The sequence below is a fragment of the Mchenga conophoros genome, linkage group LG9 (genome assembly GCF_057382185.1).
Source record: "Mchenga conophoros isolate Kocher_MC1m ecotype Shallow Benthic linkage group LG9, M_conophoros_male_GT1.1, whole genome shotgun sequence".
NCBI lineage: Eukaryota > Metazoa > Chordata > Actinopteri > Cichliformes > Cichlidae > Mchenga > Mchenga conophoros.
This window is the reverse complement of record NC_140534.1, coordinates 34,555,095-34,580,294: the sequence shown is the minus strand read 5'-3', so window position 1 is coordinate 34,580,294 and position 25,200 is coordinate 34,555,095. Positions and strand designations below refer to the sequence as shown.

At 43.9% G+C, this 25,200-nt stretch overlaps 1 protein-coding gene and 1 long non-coding RNA gene across 3 annotated transcripts; one reads left to right on the top strand and one right to left on the bottom strand.

Annotated features, from left to right (window-relative positions):
* Positions 1–7,253: 7,253 nt before the first annotated feature.
* Positions 7,254–23,679, bottom strand: LOC146567760 (uncharacterized). Its single transcript, XM_085287757.1, has 4 exons — positions 23,403–23,679; positions 21,800–21,905; positions 10,245–11,177; positions 7,254–8,530 (listed from the first exon to the last, which is right to left on the bottom strand). Exons 2-4 carry the CDS (start codon positions 21,815–21,817, stop codon positions 7,976–7,978), a joined length of 1,506 nt encoding a protein of 501 aa, XP_085143883.1. The 5' UTR covers positions 21,818–21,905; positions 23,403–23,679; the 3' UTR covers positions 7,254–7,975.
* Positions 16,821–17,626, top strand: LOC146567761 (uncharacterized). 2 transcript variants are annotated; one of them, XR_014893975.1, is made up of 4 exons: positions 16,821–17,106; positions 17,183–17,295; positions 17,381–17,492; positions 17,559–17,626. It is a non-coding gene; the product is annotated as an uncharacterized LOC146567761 (long non-coding RNA). The 2 variants fall into 2 exon arrangements; XR_014893974.1 differs by lacking the exon at positions 17,559–17,626 and having other exon boundaries at positions 17,381–17,521.
* Positions 23,680–25,200: the final 1,521 nt, after the last annotated feature.

Sequence of the window (25,200 nt, the reverse complement as noted above, 5' to 3'; positions counted from 1 at the left end):
ATTTGTGCGGATCCTATAGACCTATAGCCCTCTTGAATGTGGATAGGAAACTGCTTTCTAAAATTCTGGCCTCCCGCTTAGAAATTTTTTTACCTGTGCTGATAATGGAGGACCAGACAGGTTTTATAAAGGGTCGAAACTCAGCCACCAATGTTAGACGCTTACTGAACGCTATTGTAGCTTTCAAGCAAAAATCTATTGACGGCCTGGTGCTTTCTCTCGATGCGGAGAAAGCATTTGACAGAATTGAGTGGTCTTATTTGTTGTATACTCTAGGCAAATTCGGCGTGGGGGAGAATTTTATAAAATGGGTCAAAGTTATCTACAATAATCCACAGGCAGCAGTCCTGACTAATGGACTTAGGTCTGATTACTTCAACACTCATAGGGGAGTTATGCAGGGCTGCCCCTTATCGCCCCTTCTATTCGCTCTGGGCATAGAGCCTCTTGCTGAGGCCATAAGGGCGACACCCACAATATGTAGTTTAGAGATTGGACAGCTGTGTCATAAAATAACCTTATATGCGGACGACATCTTGATTCTTTTGACTAACCCTGTAACATCCGTACCCAGTCTCATTGAGGTGATTGACAGGTTTAGCTGTTTCTCTGGCTATAGAATCAATTTGGCTAAGTCAGAGGCCATGCCTCTCGGTACTCTTTTCACAATGCCGGCTACTGTTCCTTCTTTTCCTTTTAAATGGTCTCCTAATGGATTTGTGTATTTGGGGATCTTTATTACCCCGTCTCTCGACCAATTGTACAAAGCCAACTTCACACCCTTATTTGGCAAACTCAAACAGGACCTAGAGCGGTGGGCGTCACTTCCTGTCTCCTGGCTAGGACGCATTGCCCTGATCAAAATGAATGTGCTGCCCAGGCTATTGTATCCTATCCAAATGATCCCCGTCTTGTTCTCTAAGAGAGTACTGAAGGACATAAATGGTTGGCTTACCTCTTTCATCTGGAACAAGCGCAGACCCAGACTCAAGATGGCAGTGTTGCATCTGCCAAGCTCCAGGGGCGGCTTGGATCTACCTAATATTAGATTGTATCAGCTTTCTGCCCATTTAAGATTTGTGAGCGACTGGGTCAGGGGTAAAACCTCAATCTGGTCGGATATTGAGACAGCTCTGTCACAATGCAAACTGAGCGATCTATTATTCTGTAATGATTTTAACGGAATTAAGGCCCTTTGTACAAATCCTGTAACAATCAACACTCTAAAAGCGTGGCGAATTGTCCGCCGTCTTGAGGGAAGATCGAGAATAACATCAACCTTTACCCCTATAATGAATAACCCTGCTTTCCCTCCGGGTTCCTCCGACCCCGGCTTTCAACGATGGTCTGATAAGAATATGAAGTCTCTTGGTGACCTTTTCTCAGGTGAGAAACTCATGTCGTTTGAACAACTTGCCAACAGTTACGGCTTGCCTAGACAGGATTTCTTTCGTTTTTTGCAAATACGACACTATATCACTCACAGTACAACCCTTGCTGAGCACCCTGAAGTATCTGATGTTGAGAAGATTTTGTTTAGGCAACAGCTGAAGGTGTCTCTGAGTTCATTTTATCATGTGCTTAATGCTTTGACTACCACTGATGCACAGGGGATTAGAGGTGTGTGGGAGAGGGAACTGTCGGTAACCATAGATGAAGATAAGTGGGATACCGTTTGGTCTCTCGCTAAAAGGATTTCAATTTGTACTCGGACAAGAGCAATCCAACTTAAGATTTTACACAGATTACACGTATCCCCTCACCGCAGACACCTCTTCAGCCGCTCTCTTTCCCCTGTGTGTCTTAAGTGCAAAACTGATGTTGGAACTTTAACTCACTGTTTTTGGTCCTGTTACAAGCTTCAAGAATACTGGGCTGACATTACAGGTGAACTGGGGAAAATCTTCCACGTTGATATAGAGATGGACCCTTTATCCCTGATTCTAGGTCTTCCAAGTGACCGCCTAAAAGCGGCGGCCAACAAAAGATTGTATAACACTCTAACATTTGCAGCCAGGAAAAATATCCTCTTACAATGGATCAACGATAGGACTCCCACTGTCTGTGGCTGGCGCAAAATAATTTTTGAACTGATTCCTCTGGAATACCTCACACACGTTATACACCACAGTGTGGGTCAGTTCTACGGGATGTGGCACCCCTTTTTGGACTATATTGGACCTGACCTTTCCGCTATCTTATTCAAAGGACTACTACGCACGTGATCATCACCCGGGCGCTATAAGACTGACTCACCACCTCTTGTATGTTATATTTTGTGTTTTGTATCTTGTATTATGCCTTATTTAAGAGCTGTTGTGTACGTTTTGTGTTTGTACTGTTTTGTTGTTCAGTGTCTAATGTCGAGACACTGTCTTGTTAAAGGAAAATCTGCAATAAAAACAATGATGAAAAAAAAAAAAGATATTAAAGGAAATTTCTAGAGGTCATCGGAGGTCAACCAGCCACCCCGCATTAATTAAATCAAACAAAACTGGTGTTAATCAAGTGTGCTACGTTTGTGCTGGTTTGTGCTGCTAAAATTGTCGTTTGTGCTGGTTCTGCTTAAAGATATTAATGAAAATGTAAAGGCCAAAAGGTTAACCAGCCCCCAAACCCAAATCCCAAATCAAACAAAATTGATATCAACCATTTGTGCTACGTTTGTGCTGCAAAATATTTTGTTTGTGCTGCTATCAAGCATTGGAGGTAGTCCATAAGAGATTACAGGATCACCCCAACCTCAGCAACAGGACCACATTATTGCATTTTACTTTTATTTGCATGATTGTGCAGGGGGGGCGGGCGGGCTTTTGGAAAACAAAGGGAGGCCAAGTGAAAAATGTTTGAGAACCACCGAGTTAACCAACGATCCTCTTCATCGGTTTTATAATTTCCCCTGGGAATTTATTGAAACAAATTGCAACTCCTCCAGACCGATTAGAGCCATGGCTGAAAAGAATCTGATTTCCTGTGTACTCTTCTCATAAGTGATTTTCCACAACCACACAACTGAAATAATTTGGTAATATTGATTCATGTTTACGCTTCTAATTTTTCGCATTCAGTTAATTTACCAAATTAGACGGGGGATTATTCTTGTATTATGTTTAGCTATTGTCTCTGTGGTTTCCACCTTTGATGTTTAAAGTTGCTATATAGGTTGAGCTGTCTCTCATTTGTGCAGGTCACTTTGTTGAGTTATATTTTATACATTGTAGAATCCTGTGTACGGCCCCACTTAATTCTTAAAACAACTTATTTTCGTGATTGTGTATTTTTGAAGTAACCTTGTCTTTTTTGGGGTACAATAAAATCCACATTTTGAGAATTACCCCTGTTACATCCCCTGGCTAGTCTAAGGGTTTTGAAGGGACTCCCTGTCTTCTTGGCCACTGACATCTTAGTATCTTGTTCACCAAGATTTTTCCAATGGTTAAAAGCTGAAAGACTGAGTAACATCACATGGATGTGTACTGAAAGGTTTTGATTTTTATGTTTCTACTGTTGGTGTTTTTTGTCTTTACCTTACCATATAAATGACCTCGAGGTAACTGTTGTTGTGAGTTGAGGTTATATAAATACAATTAAACTGAAATTGAACTAATTTTCTCCTTCATATTAATAATAAACTATTCGTGACATTACCTGTGGATGGATTTTGTTCATTCGGTGCTACTCGTTGAGGTGCAGGTGATGTCGATGGGTGATCAGTAGATCTCTCCAGTGTGTGCCTCATGAGCTGCACATTCAGCAGTCAGTCGTCACTCTGCATTTTGTGCTTTGCGCTCACTGAGGAAACTAATGGTTTTAAATCTTGGATTAAGCAGTGTGGACAGTGACAGCTGAGCTCTCTAGGGTGTAGGGTCTTGTCAAAGGGTTGCAGACATGATCTTTCCCAGTTGGTTTGCTGTCACATTGGTGGTATTTCCCAGTATTTCCTGAGTCGTATGAAGCAATATTGTTATGAATGGAATGAACATTGACCCCATGACTTTCTTCTGCTGGGACATTTCCACTGTTGCCATTTAAAATAAGTTGATCACTGTGAAGCCAGTGCTGTTTTTTTTCACGGTCCTTAGAAGTGGATTGACTTCTGTTCAGAGTGATGCCAGAACTTCTCAAGGTTCAAGGTTCTTTATTATTTGTCACATGCATAGTTATACAAGTATAACACACAGTGAAATGTAGCCTGACACGCTCCTCGACATGTGCAAAAATTGGGGGCGGGGGGGGGGGGGGGGGGGTAGAGGAAGAACATTTTATTTATATATATATATATATATATATATATATATACACACACACACATAGTATATACACTGGGTGAATGTGCAGTAGTAGCAGCAAGCAGGTGAATTCTGTACATTAATATGAATAGACATCTGACTATTTTATAGGATAGACAATATAAACATATTTAAAATTAAAGGAATTGAAATGTACATTGTGCCTTGGTTTAGTGTCTGGAAGAGTCCTGTCTCAGTCAATTATAGATGATGTGAGAGGGCGGGTGTGTGTGTTTAGGGCCCGGATGGCTTGGGGATAGAAGCTCCTCTTGAGTCTCTCTGTCCTTGCCCGGAAGATGCGGAACCTTCTACCAGATTGCAGAAGTTGGAACAGTTTGTTGCCAGGATGGGACGGGTCCTTCAGTATCTGCGCTGCTCTAGTCCGGCATCTCCTGGTGTAGGTGTCCTGAAGCGGGGGGAGAGCAATCCTGCAGCAGCGTTCTGCTGTACGGATCACTCTCTGGAGAGCTTTTTGGTCCTTCACACAGCTGTTCCCGAACCACGATGTCATGTTCTGTGTGAGGATGCTCTCCACAGCGCCTGTATAGAAAATCCTGAGGATCTTTGGAGAGACCCTGAACTTCCTCAGTTGTCGTAGGTGATACAGGCACTGCCTAGCCTTTTTGGTCTTGACCTGAATGTGGGCAGCCCATGTCAGGTCTGAGGAGATGTGGACACCAAGATACTTGAAGGACTGCACCCTCTCCACTGGAGCTCCATTGATGATAATGGGCTTGTAGTCTCTGTGCTGACCCCTTCTGAAGTCCACCACCACCTCCTTGGTCTTGCTGACGTTCAGCTGGAGGTGGTTGTCCTGGCACCACGATGCCAGATTCTTCACTTCATCCATGTAGGCCGCCTCATCGTTGTTGGAGATGGCACCCAACACCACTGTGTCGTCAGCAAACTTCACAATGGTGTTGGAGCCATGGGTGGCCACACAGTCTGAAGTGTAGAGGGAGTAGAGCAGTGGCGAGAGGACACATCCCTGAGGTGCTCCTGTGTTGATGGTGATGCTGTTGGAGAAGCACCTGTCCACCCTCACCACCTGAGTTCTGCCAGTGAGGAAGTCTAACACCCATGCACACAGACGGCTGTTAAGGCCCAGATCCCTCAGCTTTGTGAACAGTCTGCAGGGCACTATTGTGTTAAACGCTGAACTGTAATCAACAAACAGCATTCGCACATAGTTACCCTGTTTCTTGTCCACGTGGCTGAGAGTGGTGTGTAGGACGTGGGCGATGGCATCCTCTGTGGATCTGTTGGATCTGTAGGCGAACTGCAGCGGATCTGTGGTGTCTGGGATGGAGGAGGAGATGATGTTCTTCAGCAGCCTCTCAAACACCTTCATTACTACCGAGGTCAGTGCAACTGGCCGGTAATCATTCAGGGATGAGGGTTTGCTGTTCTTGGGCACAGGGATGATGGTGGATCTTTTGAAGCATGTGGGGACCACAGACTTCGCCAGGGACTCGTTGAAGATGTAAGTGAACACACCTGCTAGCTGGTCAGCACAGCAGCGCAGCAGGCGGCCGGTGATGCCGTCTGGCCCCGCCGCTTTCCTTGTGTTCACTCTCCTCAGTGCCGCTCGGACGTCATGCTCCGCGATGCTGGTCACCGGTCTCTCGCTGATGACGTCACTGTCCTCGGTAGTCAGGCGGTAGATAGCATTAGCCGCCTGGCTAACCTCGAAACGGGCGTAGAACCGATTCAGCTCGTCGGTGAATGCAGAGTCGGCGTTGATCGGCGCAGTTTCCCTGGCTTTGTAGAGCCGTAATGGTGCGTAGTCCGTGCCACATACTCCGTGTGTCGCCCTGGTGGAAGCGGGACTCCACACGTTCCCGGTACCTGCATTTGGCATCTCTCACCGCGCGCCACACGCCGTATGAGGCCGCTTTGTAGGCGCTCATATCGCCAGTGGCGAGACCCGCATTGTAGGAGGCGGTCCTGGCGTTTACTGCAGTGCGGATCGATCTGTCCATCCACGGTTTCTGGTTTGGGAATGTGGTGACTCTCGCAGTGGGGATAATCTCCTCCGCTAGCATATTGATGAAGCATACTGCTACTTCCGTAAACTCGTTGATGTCGACTGCGCATGCTCTGAACATGTCCCAGTCTACGTCGTTGAGTGCGTCCTGTAGCGTAGCTTCTGATTGGGCAGTCCACCGTTTTACTTCCTTCGTGGTCACGTCTTCCCTCCGTATGCTTTGTTTATACTGGGGAATGAGGAATATGGCGTTGTGGTCAGACTTCCCAAAAGCCGGGTGTGAGACAGCTTTGTAGCCCTGCTTGTATGGCGTGTAGCAGTGATCCAAAATCTGATCCCCTCTCGTTGGACACGAGACATGCTGGTAAAAGTTTGGCATGACTTGTCTGAGGTTCGCTTTGTTAAAGTCTCCTGCTACAATGAGGGCTGCGCCAGGGTCCTTGTTTTGAAGCGAGCTCAGCACATCATGTAATTCGGACAAAGCCATACCTGTGTCCGCTTGGGGTGGGATGTAGACCGCCGTGGCGATGACTGAGGTGAACTCACGGGGCAGATAGAAAGGGCGGCACTTAATGCCCAGGAACTCCAGATGTGGCGAGCAGCCGCTGGAGAGAGTAGAAATGCTCCTGGCATCACACCACTTTCTGTTTACCATGAAACACACTCCTCCACCTTTGGTTTTGTTCGACTCTGCCGTTCTGTCCGCGCGGAGCACAAAGAATGAATCCGACGGAGTTACGGCCTGGTCCGGCACGGTGGGGGACAGCCATGTCTCCGTGAAGCACAGAATGTTGCAGTCCCTCATGTCACGTTGGAAGGTGACCCTTGCTCTTAGGTCATCGAGCTTGTTCTCCAACTGTCTGCCTCTCATCATATGATTGCTGTAGCATCAAGAAGATGCTGTTCTAGTGCCTGTTTTAGGTCAGCAGTCATGCTTGATCTTAAAATAGGCCACCACTTTCTGTGCAGTTCCTCTAGGCCAGGTGTTAGTGCATGTGCAATGCACACAACATGCCTTATGGATACATGTCTGGCAGTGGCTGTCATATATTTCGCAGCATCACTTAAAAGGCAGATAATCTTTCCCTCAATGGCCCTGTACCATCAGAGACGTCTTAGCAGTTGCAAGGTTACACCTGGAGGACTCATTAACAGGGCACAGTTCAAAATGTTTAGTAGGTTTAATCAGCAATATGCAGACATCTGACAATAAAGAACGTGTGAAGGTGAGTGATTAAACAATGACTTAACTCAGGTATAAGTGCTTCTTCAGAGAAGTCTTTTCTTCAAGGAATAAGGCCTAGGAAGTAGGCTAACAGGTGGCAAGGCACTCAGGTAAGTGCTATTCAGATAAGAGTTAAACAAGAATCAACAACTCTCCTCTCTTATTTTCTATAGGACAAACATTTTCAACATTAAAGTTTCTTTTACAGAATGAAAATCTCTCAAAGAAAAAAGAAAACACTTGATGTGCACATCTATACTTGCAACTTCCCTAGTTTAACATCCAGGATTATTCACTGCAGGTCCAGAAATCAGAGCTACCTCATCAGATCCAAGTGTGACATCAGCTGACACTCTCTACAGGAGACTCCACCTGAACTCTGTGGAGCCTGATCTCAAGGTGTTTAAGTCTGACCCTGAAACCAGAAGAGGATCTTTCTGTCTCGTCAGATTCATTGTGATCCAGCGATTTCAGTCATGCATGATCACGCTGATGTTTGCTCAGAGCAGATAATGAAGTGAATGTCTTTGCACATAGGTAACAGTGAAACAGTTTATTTACAGCGTGGGATCGTTTGTGTGCGGAGTATGAACTGAGATTCTTGAAGCTCTCGTCACACTGGTAACAGCTGAAGTTCCCTTCAATGTGTGTATCTTCATGATCATTACAACGACTTGAATGTGAGAAGCATTTGTCACAGTGTCTGCACTTATATGGTTTCTCTCCTGTGTGGTCTTGTTTGTGTAATGTAAGATGACCTGCAGTGAAGAAAGATGACCCACACTGGTCACAGACGTGGTTTTTAACCCCACTGTGGCAGAGTTTGTGTTTTTTTAATTCACTTGATGTGGGGAATCCTCTCCCACATTCTCTGCAGTAGTTCATTTTTTCTCCAGTGTGTCTGCGTTGATGTAGTTCTAGGCTTCGCTGATGAATGAACGTTTTTCCACAAAGGTCACAGCGAAACTCTTTCCCACCACCACAGCGGTGACAGGGTTGAGAACTGGATCCATCTGTGTCACTCTGCTTCTAAACAAAGAAACAAACACAGTGGAAGTCAGGGAATTCTTTCAACATCCTGAATGTCGCCTGAAAAAGGGGCTTTTTGTGTGTGTGTGTGTGTGTGTGTGTGTGTGTGTGTGTGTGTGTGTGTGTGTGTGTGTGTGTGTGTGTGTGTGTATTAGGGGTGCAACGATACTCGTATCGATATTGAACCGTTCGATACAGTGCTTTCGGTTCGGTACGCATATGTATCGAACAATACAAAATTTTATTTTATCAACTTTCCTTCTGACGATGCTGTCTGTGTTGAGAGCTCAGTGGATCTGCGCTCGACAGTGCAGCCTAGGCGGAGTAGTTGAACGCAGATTCACTGAGCGCAGGGCAAGCTAGCGAGACAGAAGCTAAGCTCTCCTTGCAACATGGCAAATTGAACCTCCCCCACCCTCATTCAGATCTGGGCTTCGGAACTATTTTGGTTTTCATGTGACGAATGACCCTGAAGGTAAGCGCGTCATGGACTAAAGTAAAACAGTATGTTGGATGTGCCACGCAATGCTCAATTGCATGGGTGGGAGCTAGTGCGTTAGCGCAGTTAGCTCGTTAACGTGTTGACGCCGTCCAGCCCCATGCACGGGGCGATCCGCGGTAGCTCGTTAACGGAGATTTGCCGTGTTGTGGCTTTAACGTCATTTCAACGAGATTAACGCTGACAGCACTAGTAGGAACACAACGAATATGACTGCACATCTACGCTGACATCATCCTAGTGCAAAGACAAGTGGAAGCAGACAAAAACAACAAGCACGCATGCTACAAACTTTACTCGAGTCATTTAGACAGCCGTTAGCACAGGATTCTCCTTATGGGGACCTGATATGTTTAATATGCTGCTGAGAATATAGCCCAGAAGAAGCGTATAGTATAGCTTTTATTTTGGAAAGAGACATTTCTCTGTAATAAACTCTCTTTTCCAAAGATGAGTGATTTCTCAATCAGATATATTTATTTTTTTATCCCTTTGTTGTTTCAGCAACATTAAATTTAAAAACTGTATTTTTGAGTTAAAATATATATTTATAATTTTAATAAATGACAAATTAAAAAAGCATGAACATTTTTTTTGTATCGAAAAAATATCGAACCGTGACACCAAAGTATCGAACCGAACCGTGAACTTTGTGTATCGTTGCACCCCTAATATGTATGTATTTATGTATATATATAAATTAAAAAAAATAAAATATTACAGTGAGGGGAAGAAATTGGGTTCATGCTTGCAGTTTTGTCTTGGTATACAATATTTGAATAAAAAAACTAAACAAGAAAAGAAAACACTACATTTTTGATAATATTTGTGGTTGTTTTCTTGCATTTCTTGTACTACTTGACCACTAAAGTGGCCCTTCAATGAGATGACAGTGCCAGCAGTGGCCCACAGCTCATTTAAGTCATGTTACGTTATTCGTGCATGTATTTTGTAATCTGTAGCGGAATACATTTTGTGTGACCAATGTTGGTCACACGATACTAACCCCCAAGCTGCTCTCCAATGCATCCATCGGAGTGTGAATGTCTTTTAAAACTTTACTTTTTTCCCAACATCAGGAAAGTTTTGGGAGATCTATTTCAGATTTTCCAAATATTCTTAGATTGACTTTTCCTGTCTCGTTTAAGTTTGAAATGAAACTTAATTTACAAAATACTTCAACAAAAGTGCAAGTGCAAAAAGAAAAATACATACCTCACAGTAAGTGCACTTGTAGAGTTTCTTTCTGGTGTGAATCTGTTTGTGGACTCTCAGGTAACGTGGAGCTTTAAAAGTCTTCTCACACTGGTCACATTTATAAGGTCTCTCCTCAGTGTGGGTAAACATGTGCCGCTGTAAATGGTCGTATGCCACAAAGGTTTTGCCACACTGATCACAGAAGCAAAAATCATTTTTGGTGTGAATGCGTTGGTGAATATTACGGCTGAGTAGCCGACGAAAGGTTTTTCCACAAAAGTCGCAGCTGTACGCCTTAATTCCAGAGTGGGTAACTAGATGACTCCTTAAGCTGCTGCTGTGAGCAAAAGCTTTACCGCACTGATCACAGCTGTACGCCTTAATTCCAGAGTGGGTAACTTTATGACCTCTTAAGCCGCTGCTGTGAGCAAAAGCTTTACCGCACTGATCACAGCTGTATGCCTTAATTCCAGAGTGGGTAACTTTATGACCTCTTAAGCCGCTGCTGTGAGCAAAAGCTTTACCACACTGATCACAGCTGTACGGTTTAACTCCACTGTGGATGAGTTTGTGTGTTTTTAAGCTTGCAGCCAGGGTGAAAGACTTTCCACACTCATCACAGCTGTACGCCTTAACTCCAGAGTGGGTAACTTGATGACGTTGTAAGGTACTACTGCGAGCAAAAGCTTTACCACACTGATCGCAGCTGTACGGTTTAACTCCACTGTGGATGAGTTTGTGTGTTTTTAAGCTTCCAGCCTGGGTAAAAGACTTTCCACACTCATCACAGCTGTACGCCTTAACTCCAGAGTGGGTAACTTGATGATGTCCTAAGTTGCTACTGTGAGTAAACTCCTTCCCACACACATCACAGCTGTATCTTTTCCGTCCCTTTCTTCTGTGAGGTTTGTCGGCCTCCTGAGAGCGCTGACTTCTCGCTCCATGTTGGTCCTGCAGTGACAGAGATACAAACAGAGGCAGTGAGTAAAATGCAGTCGTGGAACAAATGATCACTGCAGTATTACTGAGAGTTAAAAAACTGTCTAATGTCTTGATGCATGCTCAATCATCCATGAAAATAAATCTCCAAAAGTTGATTCTGTCCTGTGGTTTTCCCAATGTTGTAAACCTGCAGTCAGCTGAGACATTTAACCGAGCTAGAAGTTAGCAAGGAGCTAGCTCGCTAGCTTCTATCTAAATATAACATACCATGTTCTGACAGAGATTTATTAAACAAATTAAAACGTACAGCTCTGCTATCACTTGAAACATAAATGAAGACAGGACAGTAAACAGCAGTGACGTTTGTTGGGTTACTGAAGTTGGGCTAGCTGGTGTATAATGATTTGCTATGTGTGATCACTAGTGCAACAAGCTATGTTAGCATAACATAAGCAGTAAAGCTTGACGACGAACACTAATGAGTGGTGGACTTTTTTCCACTCGACAGAAGTTAATGTGAGGGTTCCCAATGGTTAGGAGTAGGGCTGGGCCATATTATACCGTTCACGGTAATACCGGTATAATGTTAGGCAACGATAGGAAAATGAAATATCGCGATAGAATGGGAGTAAAACGCGCATGCGCAGTGCCTTTGTTTTCATACGCACATGGCCGATTGTTGAGTGAAACAGATGAACCAGAATTGGTTTGTAAAAATGGTGCAACTTCCGTGATGTGGAACTGGTTTGGTGTTTGTCCATCAGATACACAACAAAGCACATTTTTTTGCAGAACATGCAAGCAGCCGTTGTTATTGTCATATTTGTCGGACTAAGATGCTCTTAAATCTGGGAGTAATCTGGGTCCTAAACTCCGTATTCTTCAGGTCAAACAACACTGCAGCATCACTTAGAGTTAAAAACTGTCTAAATTCTTTCATCTTTAATAAAACGATCAGCATTGCTGCTTTACCAGGTGTAACTATAAAGTTTAACTTCCAGGCATCCATGAAAACAAAAGTTATTACATTTAACGGAGTTAGAAGTTAGCAGGAAGCTAGCGGAAGTTAGCTCGCTAGTTTCGCTAGTTACCTAAGCATGATATTGCATGTTCTGACTGAGAGATTTCTGAAAAAAATCAAACGTACAGCTCTGCTATCACTTCCAACATAAATGAAGACAGGAAACTAAACAGCAGCGACGTTTGCAGGGTTACTGAAGTTGGGCTAGCTGGTATATAATGATGTGCTACGTGATCGCTAGCGACACAGCTATGTTAGCATAACATAAACAGTGAAGCTGGAGGACGAACACTAACACTTTTCCACTTATAAAAGTTAACGTGAAGGTTCTTCATGGTTAGAGACAAATGCAATCGCATGGCAGGATGCTGTAAACGGACCAAACTTCAGTCAGGAGAACAACTGAGATAATCCATCCACAATACGAGGTTAGTCATTAATATACTGCAGCAACATGGGAATAGAGCAGCTGCCAGAGAATTCAACATTAATGAATCAATGGTACAGAAGTGGAGGAAGCAAGAAGAATGAGTTTAATAAAGTTTGATTTATCTGACTGCTTTGTTTCGCTTAATGTGCCTTATAATCCCGTGCACCTTATGGTCCGAAAAATGCGTAATGCACACTGCAGTTTAATGTTGCAAAGCACCTCTTTTTAACTTCAGTGGATATTATACATGGTTATGCTCAGGATATGTCAGCCCATTTCTACTGGAAATGCCTTTTGGTTAAACTGTCAGCAAGGAATTTGCATTTGCACTGTTACATTTTTATAAAGCTTTAATGTACATAAAAACCAGCTTCTTGTTTAAGTGAAAATAAATGGAAGGTTGTCTTTTTGCGCTAGTAATGTTGTGGAGTTGTATTTTGTCTCGCATCAATTATATCGTCGGTTATATCGTTATCGCAAATTTTCAAATATATATCGTGATAAATATTTTTGGCCATATCGCCCTGCTCTAGTTAGGAGTAAATGCAATCGCATGGCAGGATGCTGTAAACGGACCAAACGTCAGGAAGGAGAACAACTGAGATAATCCATCCACTACACAAGGTTAGGCATTAATATACTGCTGCGTGCGCTGGGCTGTAGCTACATCGTAAATGTTTAAAAACTGAGCTTTAAATGAACAGTGGTAATAAAAACCGTGAGAAGGCGACAGTGATCACTGACTGTTTTTAGGGCCTTGTTGAGATTAAATAGAACAAGATGCAAAGCATTTAAACATGTTAAAACATCCTGAATGTCCGACCCCCGGCTTAGCGGGGCTGTCCCGCTCCTCTGCCTCCAACTCCGGCTGCGCAGGCTGCCCTGGAGCAGGGACCTCCGTCTCCTCGCACAGCTGCTCCGCCACCGCCTCTGCCACTCCCGTTTGGAGCGGCTCCCCACACTGCGCCTCCGCCTCCAGCAGGCACAGCCCCTCGTCCACCTCTGGGTGGAGCGACTCCTCTTCCTCCGGCAGGTGTAGACCCTCGCCCGCCTCGTCCTCCGCCTCTGATTGGAGCGGCTCCTCCACCGCTCCCGGCAGGAGCAGCCCTTCACCCGGCTGCTCCTCCTCCTCCGGCAGGCTCGGACCCCCACGTGACTCGTCCACCACCTCCGGCTGCCGAGGTTCCCCACACGGCTCCTCCACCGCTTCACTGTCCTCGGGACACACTTGTGGGGGTGGCGCCCAGGCCCAGAGCAGCGCCACCAGCTCCCCAATCCTTTCCAGGTGGCGCTCGGACCGGTCCTGCAGCTCTTCCTGCTGGCGACGCACCTCCGCCGCCTGCTCCCGCTGGGCGGCCGCCATTTCGGCCACCCTCCGGGCCAGCTCCTCCATTCCCTGGCTCCGATACAGACCCGCCGTGCCGCCTCCTGGGTTTCAGCACCAATGTGGCGTGAATAAGGCACGGCGGGACCACGGAGCAACGTTCAAAGCCAACTTTATTTAATTCACGTCACACCACACCAACCCCTGAGTCCCCGTGTTTTAACACGGCGGGCGTGATTGCGGATGCCGTGCAGGTGCATCCGCGCGGCACCGCAAACCACGCCCCACCACAATCACATTATCACTTAAAGACTGGATACTGATCATGAGGCTAACAAGGGCTTCCCAGAGAACATCTGGATTAACACATACGGCTTCAAAGTTTTGGTGCTTTACAACAAACCTTCTCAGTCACCGTTGCCATTGGCAAGCAGTAGGCGCATAGACACCAGTAGTTTTCCCTCACTCTCTCGTCCTCGTGTGACAGATTGTGTTCATCTTCATCTAAACTAAGTGCTGGTTGACTATTTTCATTATCTCACTCGGTTCGCTCTGGTGTGAACTGGAAAGGTTGAACAGAAGCCATTTCCAGTGCGCTGCAAACTTGAACTGGATGCGGTACAACTGTATGACGTCCCTACCCAGAGTGCATTGAGAAGTAAATAACAATGGCGGCCTACTGGTAAATCTGTTTTATATAAAATGTGCTTAAAAGGAAAACATTTGGCGTATTTTAATAAGACATATTTTATTGAAGGCACAATACATATTTTAGCGCAAACATGTCTTAATAGCTGGGGTTCCCTTTAACATCTGCAGGAAGCTCTGAGTAGGGCTGGGCCATATCATACCGTTCACGGTAATACCGGTGTAATTTTGGGCAACGATAGGAAAATGAAATATCACGATAGAATATGGGTAAAACGCACATGCGCAGTACCTTTGTTTACATACGCACATGTGTACATACGCACATGGCAGCGATGCAGAATGAGAAGAGTGAAAGTGGATCGTTGAATAAAAACTGATGAACCAGAACTGGTTTGTCAAAATGCTGCAGCTTCACTGGAACTGGTTTAGCTTTCGTCCGTCAGATACACAACAAAGCACTATTTTTGGTAGAGCATGCTAGCGGGCCGTCGTTATTACCATGTTGTTTGGAAAACACGGCACACTTAAAATCAATCCTTTGATTTTTCTGAAAGTCGACAGAGCCCCTTATAATCCCGTGTGCCTTATGTATGAACTCTGGTTGTGTTTACTGACATCGAAACGATTTTATGTACACGGCGCTCGAAAATCTGTCAAATGTTTCAGTACGACTTTGCTAAGCTACGAAGCCGCACCGCTTGATGGATTGTCGGAGCATTACGGCTATCGTAGGCGGAGCCTCGTGGAGTGATATGTACTGTGCTTCAACATAATGTTACCGTATTGTGTGTGTATGACCTCTTTTTAAGTTTTGTGGATATATTACATGGTTATGCTGAGGATATGTCGGCCAGTTTCCACTGGAAATGCCTTTTGGTTAAACTGTCAGCAAAGAATTTGTATTTGCACTGTTAAATTTTTATATAACTTTAATGCACATAAAAAACCAGCTGCTTGTTTAAGTGAAAATACATTGATGGGTTTGTTTGGTTTTTTTGCACTAATAAAGTTGTGGAGTTGTAAAGTATTTTGTCTAGTGTCAATTATATCGTAATCGCTCATTTTCAAATGTATATCGTGATAAATATTTTTGGTCATATCGCCCTGCTCTAGCTCTGAGGATGTTTTACTAGTCGCTGGTTGCTGGAGTACTTTTCTATGCCACGGTGTGCAGGGGGAGCAGCACAGGCACCAAAGGCACCCACGGCTGCCTTTGGTGGTGCAAAATGTTTCGTCGACACTGTTGTGTTTGTTGGGGAGAAAACACAACATACAGCACTTAATAGTCACACTACTAGCGATCGAAGATTTGTGTAAATTTAACAAGCTGAATGCATTCTGTACTGTACAGGAGACACGGCACAAGATTGATTGACAATGGTCCTCAGCCAATCAGGGACATAATGGGCTGCAAAAAAAGAAAAAAAGAAGGAAAATTGCACAAATAAAAAAAAAAAAAAAATCTGCGAAGGTGAACCGCATTATAGCGAGGGACCACTGTATTGAAGAAATACTGATCACCGGGGAAAATCTCTTACTTTACGAAAAAATGTGAGTTTAACTGATGATATTGCTGTTTCGATGGGTGCTGATACAATTCAGAGTTGATACGCCATTTTCAGGGTAAAATTCAAGCACTTTTTATGCACTTTCAAGGTCCATTTTCAAGCTTTTCCAGCAAGTAAAAAAAGAATGCATGTTTCACTTTGTATCATCTGAGTAAGACCATGTGAAAATTAAAATAAACCATCAGTGTTATGGCCCTGTCCATAACAAGTTTTGGAGGCCAGGGTCAGGTCTGCTGCTGCTGTCAGTGGCTGCCCCGGGACAACTGCTGGTGAGGGATTTGAAGAAGATCACATGGCCAGGGCCCTATTTCAGGAAGCCGGTTTAGTGGAAAAACTGAGTAAGTATACCCTGAGTTAACGAAAACTCTGGGTTTTCGGTTTCACAAAGCGAGTTCAGATGAAGCCTCAGTGAGTCACTATGAAGCTAACCTGCCCCCTAGCAGGTTTACTACAACTAACCCTGACTGTCTCCGCCCCTTTGTCGGAAACCTGACAGTAGGAAGTGTCGGACATGGCGTGCCCCTTCCTTGAAGAGCCAGTAGATCGTGAAGCCCAAATTCTCCGCAGAGCTCTCCGCCGGGAGAGAGTGATCAGAGCGCGTTTGGACATTTTATCATTTCCTGATGATTTTCTGTGCGAACGTTACCGTTTCTCAGCACAATCTATAAGTTATTTGCATAACATCCTCAGGCCATATATTACGCATGTGACACATCGCGGACATGCTCTCAGTTCTGTACATATTATTTGTATTGCACTTCGGTTTTTTGCAAACGGGAGCTTTCTGTATAATATTGGTGACGCTGAGCACGTTTCCAAGGCTACCGTCTGTCGGGCAGTCAGGAATGTTACAGTTGCACTGAAACGTCTCCTGTACTCGTTTGTGGTGTTCCCCGGTCATAGACCCACAAGATTTATCAAAGAGGGATGCCACAAAATTGCAGGTATCAGGATGAACAAAACTTAATTTATGATGTGGTGATACTTGGACTACTACTTAAATTTTACATTTATTTCCAGGGTTCCCAGGCGTGATTGGCTGTACAGATGGCACTCACATTCCAATCATTGCTCCTTCAGTAAATGAAGGAGACTATGTGAACAGGAAGTCTTTCCACAGCATTAATGTACAGGTACATAGTTCCCTGTAGCATTTCAAACTAACAAATTATTTCATCATAGTAATGGATGCTAATTTGTGTTCTCTGCACTGTGAAGATCATATATGATGCTGCCAACATTATCACAAATGTGGAAGCCAAGTGGCCAGGCTCTGTCCATGACTCACAAATATTCCGTGAATGTACACTGAGCACAAAATTTGGACATGGTGAGTTGAGAATACTTTAAAATATATAAAGACCAATTGCTTCAGAAGTGTATCCTTCTGTCTTAGGAGAGTTCACTGGCTACTTGCTTGGTGATAGGGGGTATCCATGTTTACCCTATTTGCTTACCCCTTACCCTGACCCTGAACCGGGCCCACAGCAGCGATATAACCTGGCTCATTGCAGGACAAGAGCCAGAGTTGAAATGACTATCGGAATGCTTAAGGCCCGGTTCCAGTGCCTGCAAAGACTCAGGGTCACCCCAGAAAGGGCATGTGACATTATTGTGGCATGTGTGATTCTTCACAACATTGCCACAATTAGAGGAGAACACTGTCCTTCTGAACCAAACATCAGCAGTGATCCAAACCATGAACATCCTGACCCTCGCACGGACATACAAGATGGAAGAGCAGTCAGAGACACCATATGTCACAATCATTTCTTTTGACCCATCACCTCAACATGTTGAAAGACGAATAAACAGATTTTTTGTTCAACTGGCTTTATTGGTCGCCTGTGTTTCCTGTACACAAAGTATTAAAAGATGTAAACCTCATGAAGTGTCTCTGTTGCTTCCTCCTCTGTAACAGCTGTCAATGTTTCTTCATTATTTTCCTGTAGTAAAGAAATAAACAACATTGCTGTTCTACTGTAAACTCATATAATCTGTGGAGTATTACTCACAACTGCATGTTGGTCTGGCTCAACAGGAGGCTGCACCAGATGCAGTACACCACCACCATCAACTGATAGAATATGAGGTTTATACAGGTCACTTATAACTTACAAGGGACCAAATGGCAATTAACAAACATACCAATCACCTTACACTTCATTGTCATTATGCTCTCAAAGACAACCAAGACTGAGGGAAGGCAAAATCAGTCGGAAAATAACTTCACTACAAAATAATCCATTATGGTAAAGAGTTTATCAAATGAATGTGTCGCACTGCAAAGGTGACTGTGAAGAAAGGATGTATGCACATCATGTATTATTTTGAATTTACCCCCTATGTAGGCACTTGTGTCTTGCGGGGTTATTGACTCAGAGGATGTCCCCGCAGAGATGCCTTCGGCCACAGGGCGCCCACTGTTTTGGCTGAGGGCCAACTGCTCAGCCTCTGTGAGTGGTGGTGGTGGAGGACCCCCACCTGTTTTTCGGGCCTCCGCTTCTTTTTCTGTTGGCTATAACGGGCCACATTTGAGCATACAGAGTAAGCAAATGTGTACTTGTAATGTGCTCAGATAATTTCAATAAGTGCTTACAGAAAGAAAATTAATGTAGCCTCTAACTGCAATTGATTTACATGGGACAAACAGACCAAGCACTATGGCTCATAATACAATTACACCTTACCTGTTTGGACTATATTTTTATATTTCATTTTTACTTGCTGCCAGGCACGTTTGGGGCCTGTTGGGTTGCACCTGCGCTCACATCACATCACAAAATAAAATGTATAAAATAACAAATAAAATAACATATGATAAAATAACGTGTTAAATGGGTGGAAATCCCTCGATCAATGTTTATATTAACACTCACGCATTGACTCTGTCGGCTATGTTTTGCCATGCATGCTCCCTTTCTTTTGCAGCTGTGGCTGTGTTACTTTTTTCTGCAAAATTTGCATGTTATCGGCATATGCTGCCATCAGAATTTCGGCCTCAAGCGCTGTGAAATACATTGACCGCGCCTTCTTTCCCTCCGTCTCCATGGTGACTCGCTTAATCTGTGCTCCGCTTATCAGGGCTTTATGTATCCTCGTCCGCGCGCTTCACTTGGGGTTAAAGCAACTCCGCGTTGATTGAACTAATTGTTATCAGCCTTTCTGAAACCGAATATTCCGAGTTGGACAGTTCGGGGTTACTCAACCCTGAGTATCGTTTTTCACTCTGAGTTTTCTAAACCGGCTTCCTGAAATAGGGCCCCGGGGACCAATCAGCAGCCGTCAGCTCATCCACTCCGGGGCCTGCAAAGACTTAAAGGCACAGACAACAACAGCCACCAAAACAGATTATGGACAGGGCCATAACACCCCCCTTCCCAAGACCAAACATCTCCCCTAAAGATGTTTGGCGCTTAGGGGTTCCCGGGTTCAAACCCTATGTGAAATCAAACATCAAACAAAAGACAAGCGCTACACCTAACTCCCTAACTGAAATAAACAGGAGAAAACAACCTCGGCCGGTTGAGGTGACTGGAGGTTTGGTGGTGGATGCGGGAGCAGAAGCTGCTGCAACCATCCCACAAGCTGCCAGTGGACGGGTGTCGCCAGGGGCGGAGGCTCCTGCTGCCATTCAGATCCCAAACGTTAGCCCAGCCGAACAATCAACATGATTGGTTACGGAGGATCTTGGGCTCGCCCTTCGCCTGAAAGAGGTGGAGCTTGCGACTAAGTCCAAAGAAGTTGAGCTTATGCATCTCCGCATAAGGGCTATGGAGCTGGATCCTTCCCGACAGCGCAATGTTACCTCTACCCCAGTGAGTAAAATTGTGAATAAATCTTCTGATTCGTTCTCCTCTGACCAATTTGATGCAAGCAGGCAAATTGCTTTAGTGCCACCTTTCAGAGAAAGTGAAGTTGACTCTTACTTTAATGCCTTTGAACGCATCGCAAACACTTTGAAATGGCCCAAGGATGTGTGGAGTTTGTTGCTGCAGTGTAAATTGGTGGGGAAAGCACAGGAAGTGTGTGCGAGCTTGTCTATTGATGACAGCCTGGATTATGAAATTGTGAAATCCACTATTTTAAGGGCTTATGAGCTAGTTCCAGAGGCATATCGCCAGAGGTTTCGGTCGTGTGAAAAATCTGCCAACCAAACACATGTAGAGTTTGGTCGGCAGATTTTTCACACATTTCACTTGGGGTTACATGTTTGATTTTTGGGTGGGGGGGAAATGTTACGTTTCGGTGTTGTCAGTGTTTTGTTTTTGCGTGACTGTCATGTGTTTCCTGTTTTACTTTGAAGGTCTGTTGTTATCTTAGTGTGTTCAGTTTACGCTTCCTTGTCTCGTCAGGTCTAATTTGCCCCAGCTGTGTTTCCCTCCTGTGGTCCATTCCCTGATTGCTCCTTCTAGGTATTTAAGCCCTGTGTGTCAGTTGGTCATGGTCGCGATCTCCCCCGTGTTGTAAATAGTTTGGTGTTTTGTTGTAAATAAATAAATAGTCTGTTGTAAATAGCTGTGAATGGGTTTGTTAATATTTTCGTTTGAGACACCTTCGTTTTGGGATTTTGGTGGAGCGCTTTAGTTTTTTTCTCGTGTGTTTTTCTTATTTTTATTTTCATACGTTGCACGCCGGTTGCCTAGGCCGGGGTGTAACAATCAGGTTGATTTAAACCCCTTTATTTCCCTTTGGTTAAAACATAGAAAAATGCAACACACAAAAATACTGAAAAAGGTAATTCCCAATAACACCTACTGTAAAATGTTTAACCACGTTGCTGTCTGTATTATTGTTGAAGTCCTAATTGATCACCTCTAAAGTGTTTGTGCTAATAACATCATGTACAGTCAGACAGGCATGGAGAACAGCACTGACTGGGAGGCTTTGAACAGATGACACATTCAATTCAACATATAAGACTTTAAGAACGCACAAGCATCTACATAAAATCTATTAATCTGTCATCTGTGATATTATTATGTACAATTATAATGTATTGCTCATCTCCCTTAAATAAATAGGCATCATTAAAGTATGAAATATTCATATATAAAAACATATAAATGTGTCTCAGTGGGTGATAGTGCCCCACAGGCCTCAGTGTGAGCTTGAAGCCATTTATAATCTGTAAGTTGTTTAATGTGTAGGTGCTCACGACAAACAGATTTTGAATGAAAGCCGGGTAACTGAAGGCTGAATTGTGAGCACACACGTATTGTGTGTGTCCATCTTACGCTCTGTTAATTTTTTAATATAACAATAACAGTGCAACTAGGGCTGTGCAATATAACCAAAATCTCATATCCCGATATGACACATGTCTCATAACAATAACGATATATATCACAAATGTGCATTTTCTGTAAATTCTTTGAATTTCACACAAGTCGACTTAAAGTTTAAGGTTCATTTCGATGGCTCTTTTTTGCCTCTAAACTTTCTCTGTACCCTTTCATGTGATTCTTCCATAGGTGGAGAAGAAAAAACAAATACTGCTATAAACAGCGCATTTTGCGACACCACGAAACAAACAATAGTGTATAATATGAAACGATAGATGTTTTTATATCGTTCATCTAATATGCATTTCATCATGTTGCACAGCCATAGATGTAACTGAGATATTTTTCTCACCTCCTGTGTTGAAGTCATTGTTTCCTCTGTAGTGGCTGAGCTGAGTCCAAATGGCTGAAACTGTTCCTCTGCTGCTCCACCAGACTCTTCTCCTCCTGTTACTCAGCTGGGACACAAAAGTATAGATATGTATTTTATCCCTGACAAGAAGAAGCAGAGCAAATAAACATTACTACACTCAGTGACAACAATACCTATGAAGCTTCAAGGTGAAACCCCAGAAGCAGCTACAAAAAGAAAGTCATCAGCTGCCTACAAGAACTTGAAAAAGCCACTGAGCTCCCTGCATACCACCACCTTTACCCGGTGGATGCTGCACCCTGTATATATGAACTTCCATAGACACACAAAGAAGGAGTCCCACTCAGGCTCATTGGTAGCAGCATAAAGTCACATATTTTAAATACAACAAGGGTTTCTACAGACACAAACATGGATGTGCTGTGAGCTCCCCAGTGTGTCCCATTGTAGCCAAACTTTACATGGAGGAAGTGGAAAGAAAGGCTCTTGGCTCTTTAACAGGGACAGCACCAAGTTACATGATAGAGTGAAACAGGGTCTCACAAAGGTTTCACTCAGGACCTGCTGACACACACATTTTTCCACACATTGGCTCTTGTGATAAGATCAATGGTCAACAGTGGGTTGACGACCCTTTCAGTTGACAACCCCCACAAGGGTTTAAATGCCTGGGACTCTCCACCATTTGATTTTAGAACTGAAAAAGCCACTTTTGGATGAGAGGTGAAACGTTTAAAAAAGCTTACAGACGTCCAGTCACTTTCTTTCTAAGATCTTGGACTCAGAACAAAAGCTGTCCAGCTTTGTGTGTCTGTCAAAATGCTTTTTACAAATCCTGCTGGAATCAGTGTTGTTACAGCTGCAGTCAAAGCAAGATGGAAACAATGAAGAAGGAAAGTTCAAATCTACTCAGACTAAATGTCTTCAGTCAGTGTGTCAGCCTCCAGTTAACAACAGTGGTGAGAAACTGCACTACTGAACCTCCACTGACTGAGTAACTGTAGTTTGGTGCTTCATCAGAACTTCATGGCAGGAAGTGTTTCAGAGTGGGGACAGAGACAGTTGCAAAGTTCAGCTTTAGTGAGGCTAAACTCCAAAACCTGTTTTCAACTAATGACTCTGCTTCTGTCTGGAAAACAATCAGACGGTGAACCAACCACAGACCTAAAGACCCCACTGCACCAACCATTCACAGCTGAACAGCTCCTGCTGCGGATTCTACCAACAAAACGTGATCACAGTCTCTCCACCCTCCTTGGGTTCTCTCTCCATAGATGTATGAAAATACTGCAGCAGATCGCTCTGACTTCCTGTTATCACTTCAAATAGAAATGAGGCTGTAGAGGTTTGGTGCAGGCAGAAAAACAGCTGCAGGGACAATGAAAAGCCTTTTCTGCTCCAACTTCTCCCAGCATGCTGAGCTAATGATTAGTTGGTGTTTTTCTCCAAACACTCTCTCACTCTTCTCTCAACGTGTTCACAATAAACTGTGAACAGACACCGAGGAGAGCAGCAGAAGACCTCATTCAGGAGCTAAACTCAACATGAACTGAACTCACAGTAAAGTTAGCTCGGTGCTTACCTTTAGATGAGCCCACAAACCGAGAGAAACTCCGCGATGAAGCTGCAACTCTTTCCAAACACAGGAAACAGATCAGGGAGCAGAGACCCACGTGGTTCACGCTGATCTCAGCTACGATCCAGGAGACAAGGGTGGGCAGATCGATGCAGATATCGATCAGGACGTTGGTAGTGGTTTATGATCGATACTTTAGTTTGTTTCTCTCCTCTTAGTCCACTACTTTACTTGCGTTTCATGCAAAATCATCTCTCTCTGCTCGACTCCTCTTTTGCACAGACAAATGACTCCGCCCCTTCTTCCTGATCTGCTGTGGTTTGTTACTGTGCGATCACGTGACTCGACGGCAGATTTGTGTTACCGCGGTGTCGGTGGAGTTTAATAAACTCGGCCGTCTGCCATAAATGTTCCCTGTTCAATATCATGTGATTCTATAATAGACTGTGTCTATTTTGCTTTTTTATACGAACCCCCTGACATTGTGTTTGCTATTTTGTATCTGTATATCTGTATTTTGTGCTTTGTCAATAAAACGTATTCAAACCCCCCCCCCCCCCCCCCCAAAAAAAAAACCTCGGCCATCTGCTCCTTGCTATCTAAAATATTAGTGATGGGATTTCCGACTCTTTTTAGAGAACCGGTTCTTTCGGTTCGACTCACTAAAAAGAACCGGCTCTTTCGATTCCAAACCGAGTCTTCGGGTTGCTTTGTTGCTTTAATTAATTTATTATTAACAATAATATAAAATTATGCACAAAAGGAATTACTAATGTAAAAAAAAGTGGTCTTAGAGACAAAACACGTATAAACTCCAAAACACATTTCTAGCATGAACTGAACTTCCAAGACAGAGCTACCTAGATCACTTAAATTACACAATTGAAAGCATGAAAGCATGTGTGTATTATTTGTGTATTTATACACACACATTCATATATAGTCAAATAATTAAAAAAAAAAGTTCATTTACCTAGGTAAATGAACTTTTTAAATTTTTAAATTATTTGAATATATATGAGTGCTTCTTTTGAGTGTATTCATATAATTATTACTTTTTTCTCTTTACACCTGGTTTTGTGTGTTCATGTTCTGGGCCCTGTTTCAGGAAGCCGGTTTAGTGGAAAAACTGAGTAAGTATACCCTGAGTTAACGAAAACTCTGGGTTTTCGGTTTCACAAAGCGAGTTCAGCTGCAGCCTGAGTGAGTCACTATGACGACACACTCCGTGAAGCTAACCTGCCCCCTAGCAGGTTTACTACAACTAACCCTGACTGTCTCCGCCCCTTTGTCGGAAACCTGACAGTAGGAAGTGTCGGACATGGCGTGCCCCTTCCTTGAAGAGCCAGTAGATGTTGAAGCCCAAATTCTCCGCAGAGCTCTCCGCCGGGAGAGAGTGATCAGAGCGCGTTTGGACATTTCATCATTTCCTGATGATTTTCTGTGCGAACGTTACCGTTTCTCAGCACAATCTATAATTTATTTGAATAACATCCTCAGGCCATATATTACGCATGTGACACATCGCGGACATGCTCTCAGTTCATTGCATATTATTTGTATTGCACTTCGGTTTCTTGCAAACGGGAGCTTTCTGTATAATATTGGTGACGCTGAGCACGTTTCCAAGGCTACCGTCTGTCGGGCAGTCAGGAATGTTACAGTTGCACTGAAACGTCTCCTGTACTCGTTTGTGGTGTTCCCCGGTCATAGACCCACAAGATTTATCAAAGAGGGATGCCACAAAATTGCAGGTATCAGGATGAACGAAACTTAATGTATGATGTGGTGATACTTGAACTAC

What these genes read in the sequence shown, in the direction of transcription:
- LOC146567760 (XM_085287757.1), bottom strand. An exon ending in ACAAGTGCACTTACTGTGAG is followed by an intron (nt 8,531 to 10,244) that starts GTATGTATTTTT and finishes TTCTTTGTTTAG; the next exon opens with AAGCAGAGTGACACAGATGG.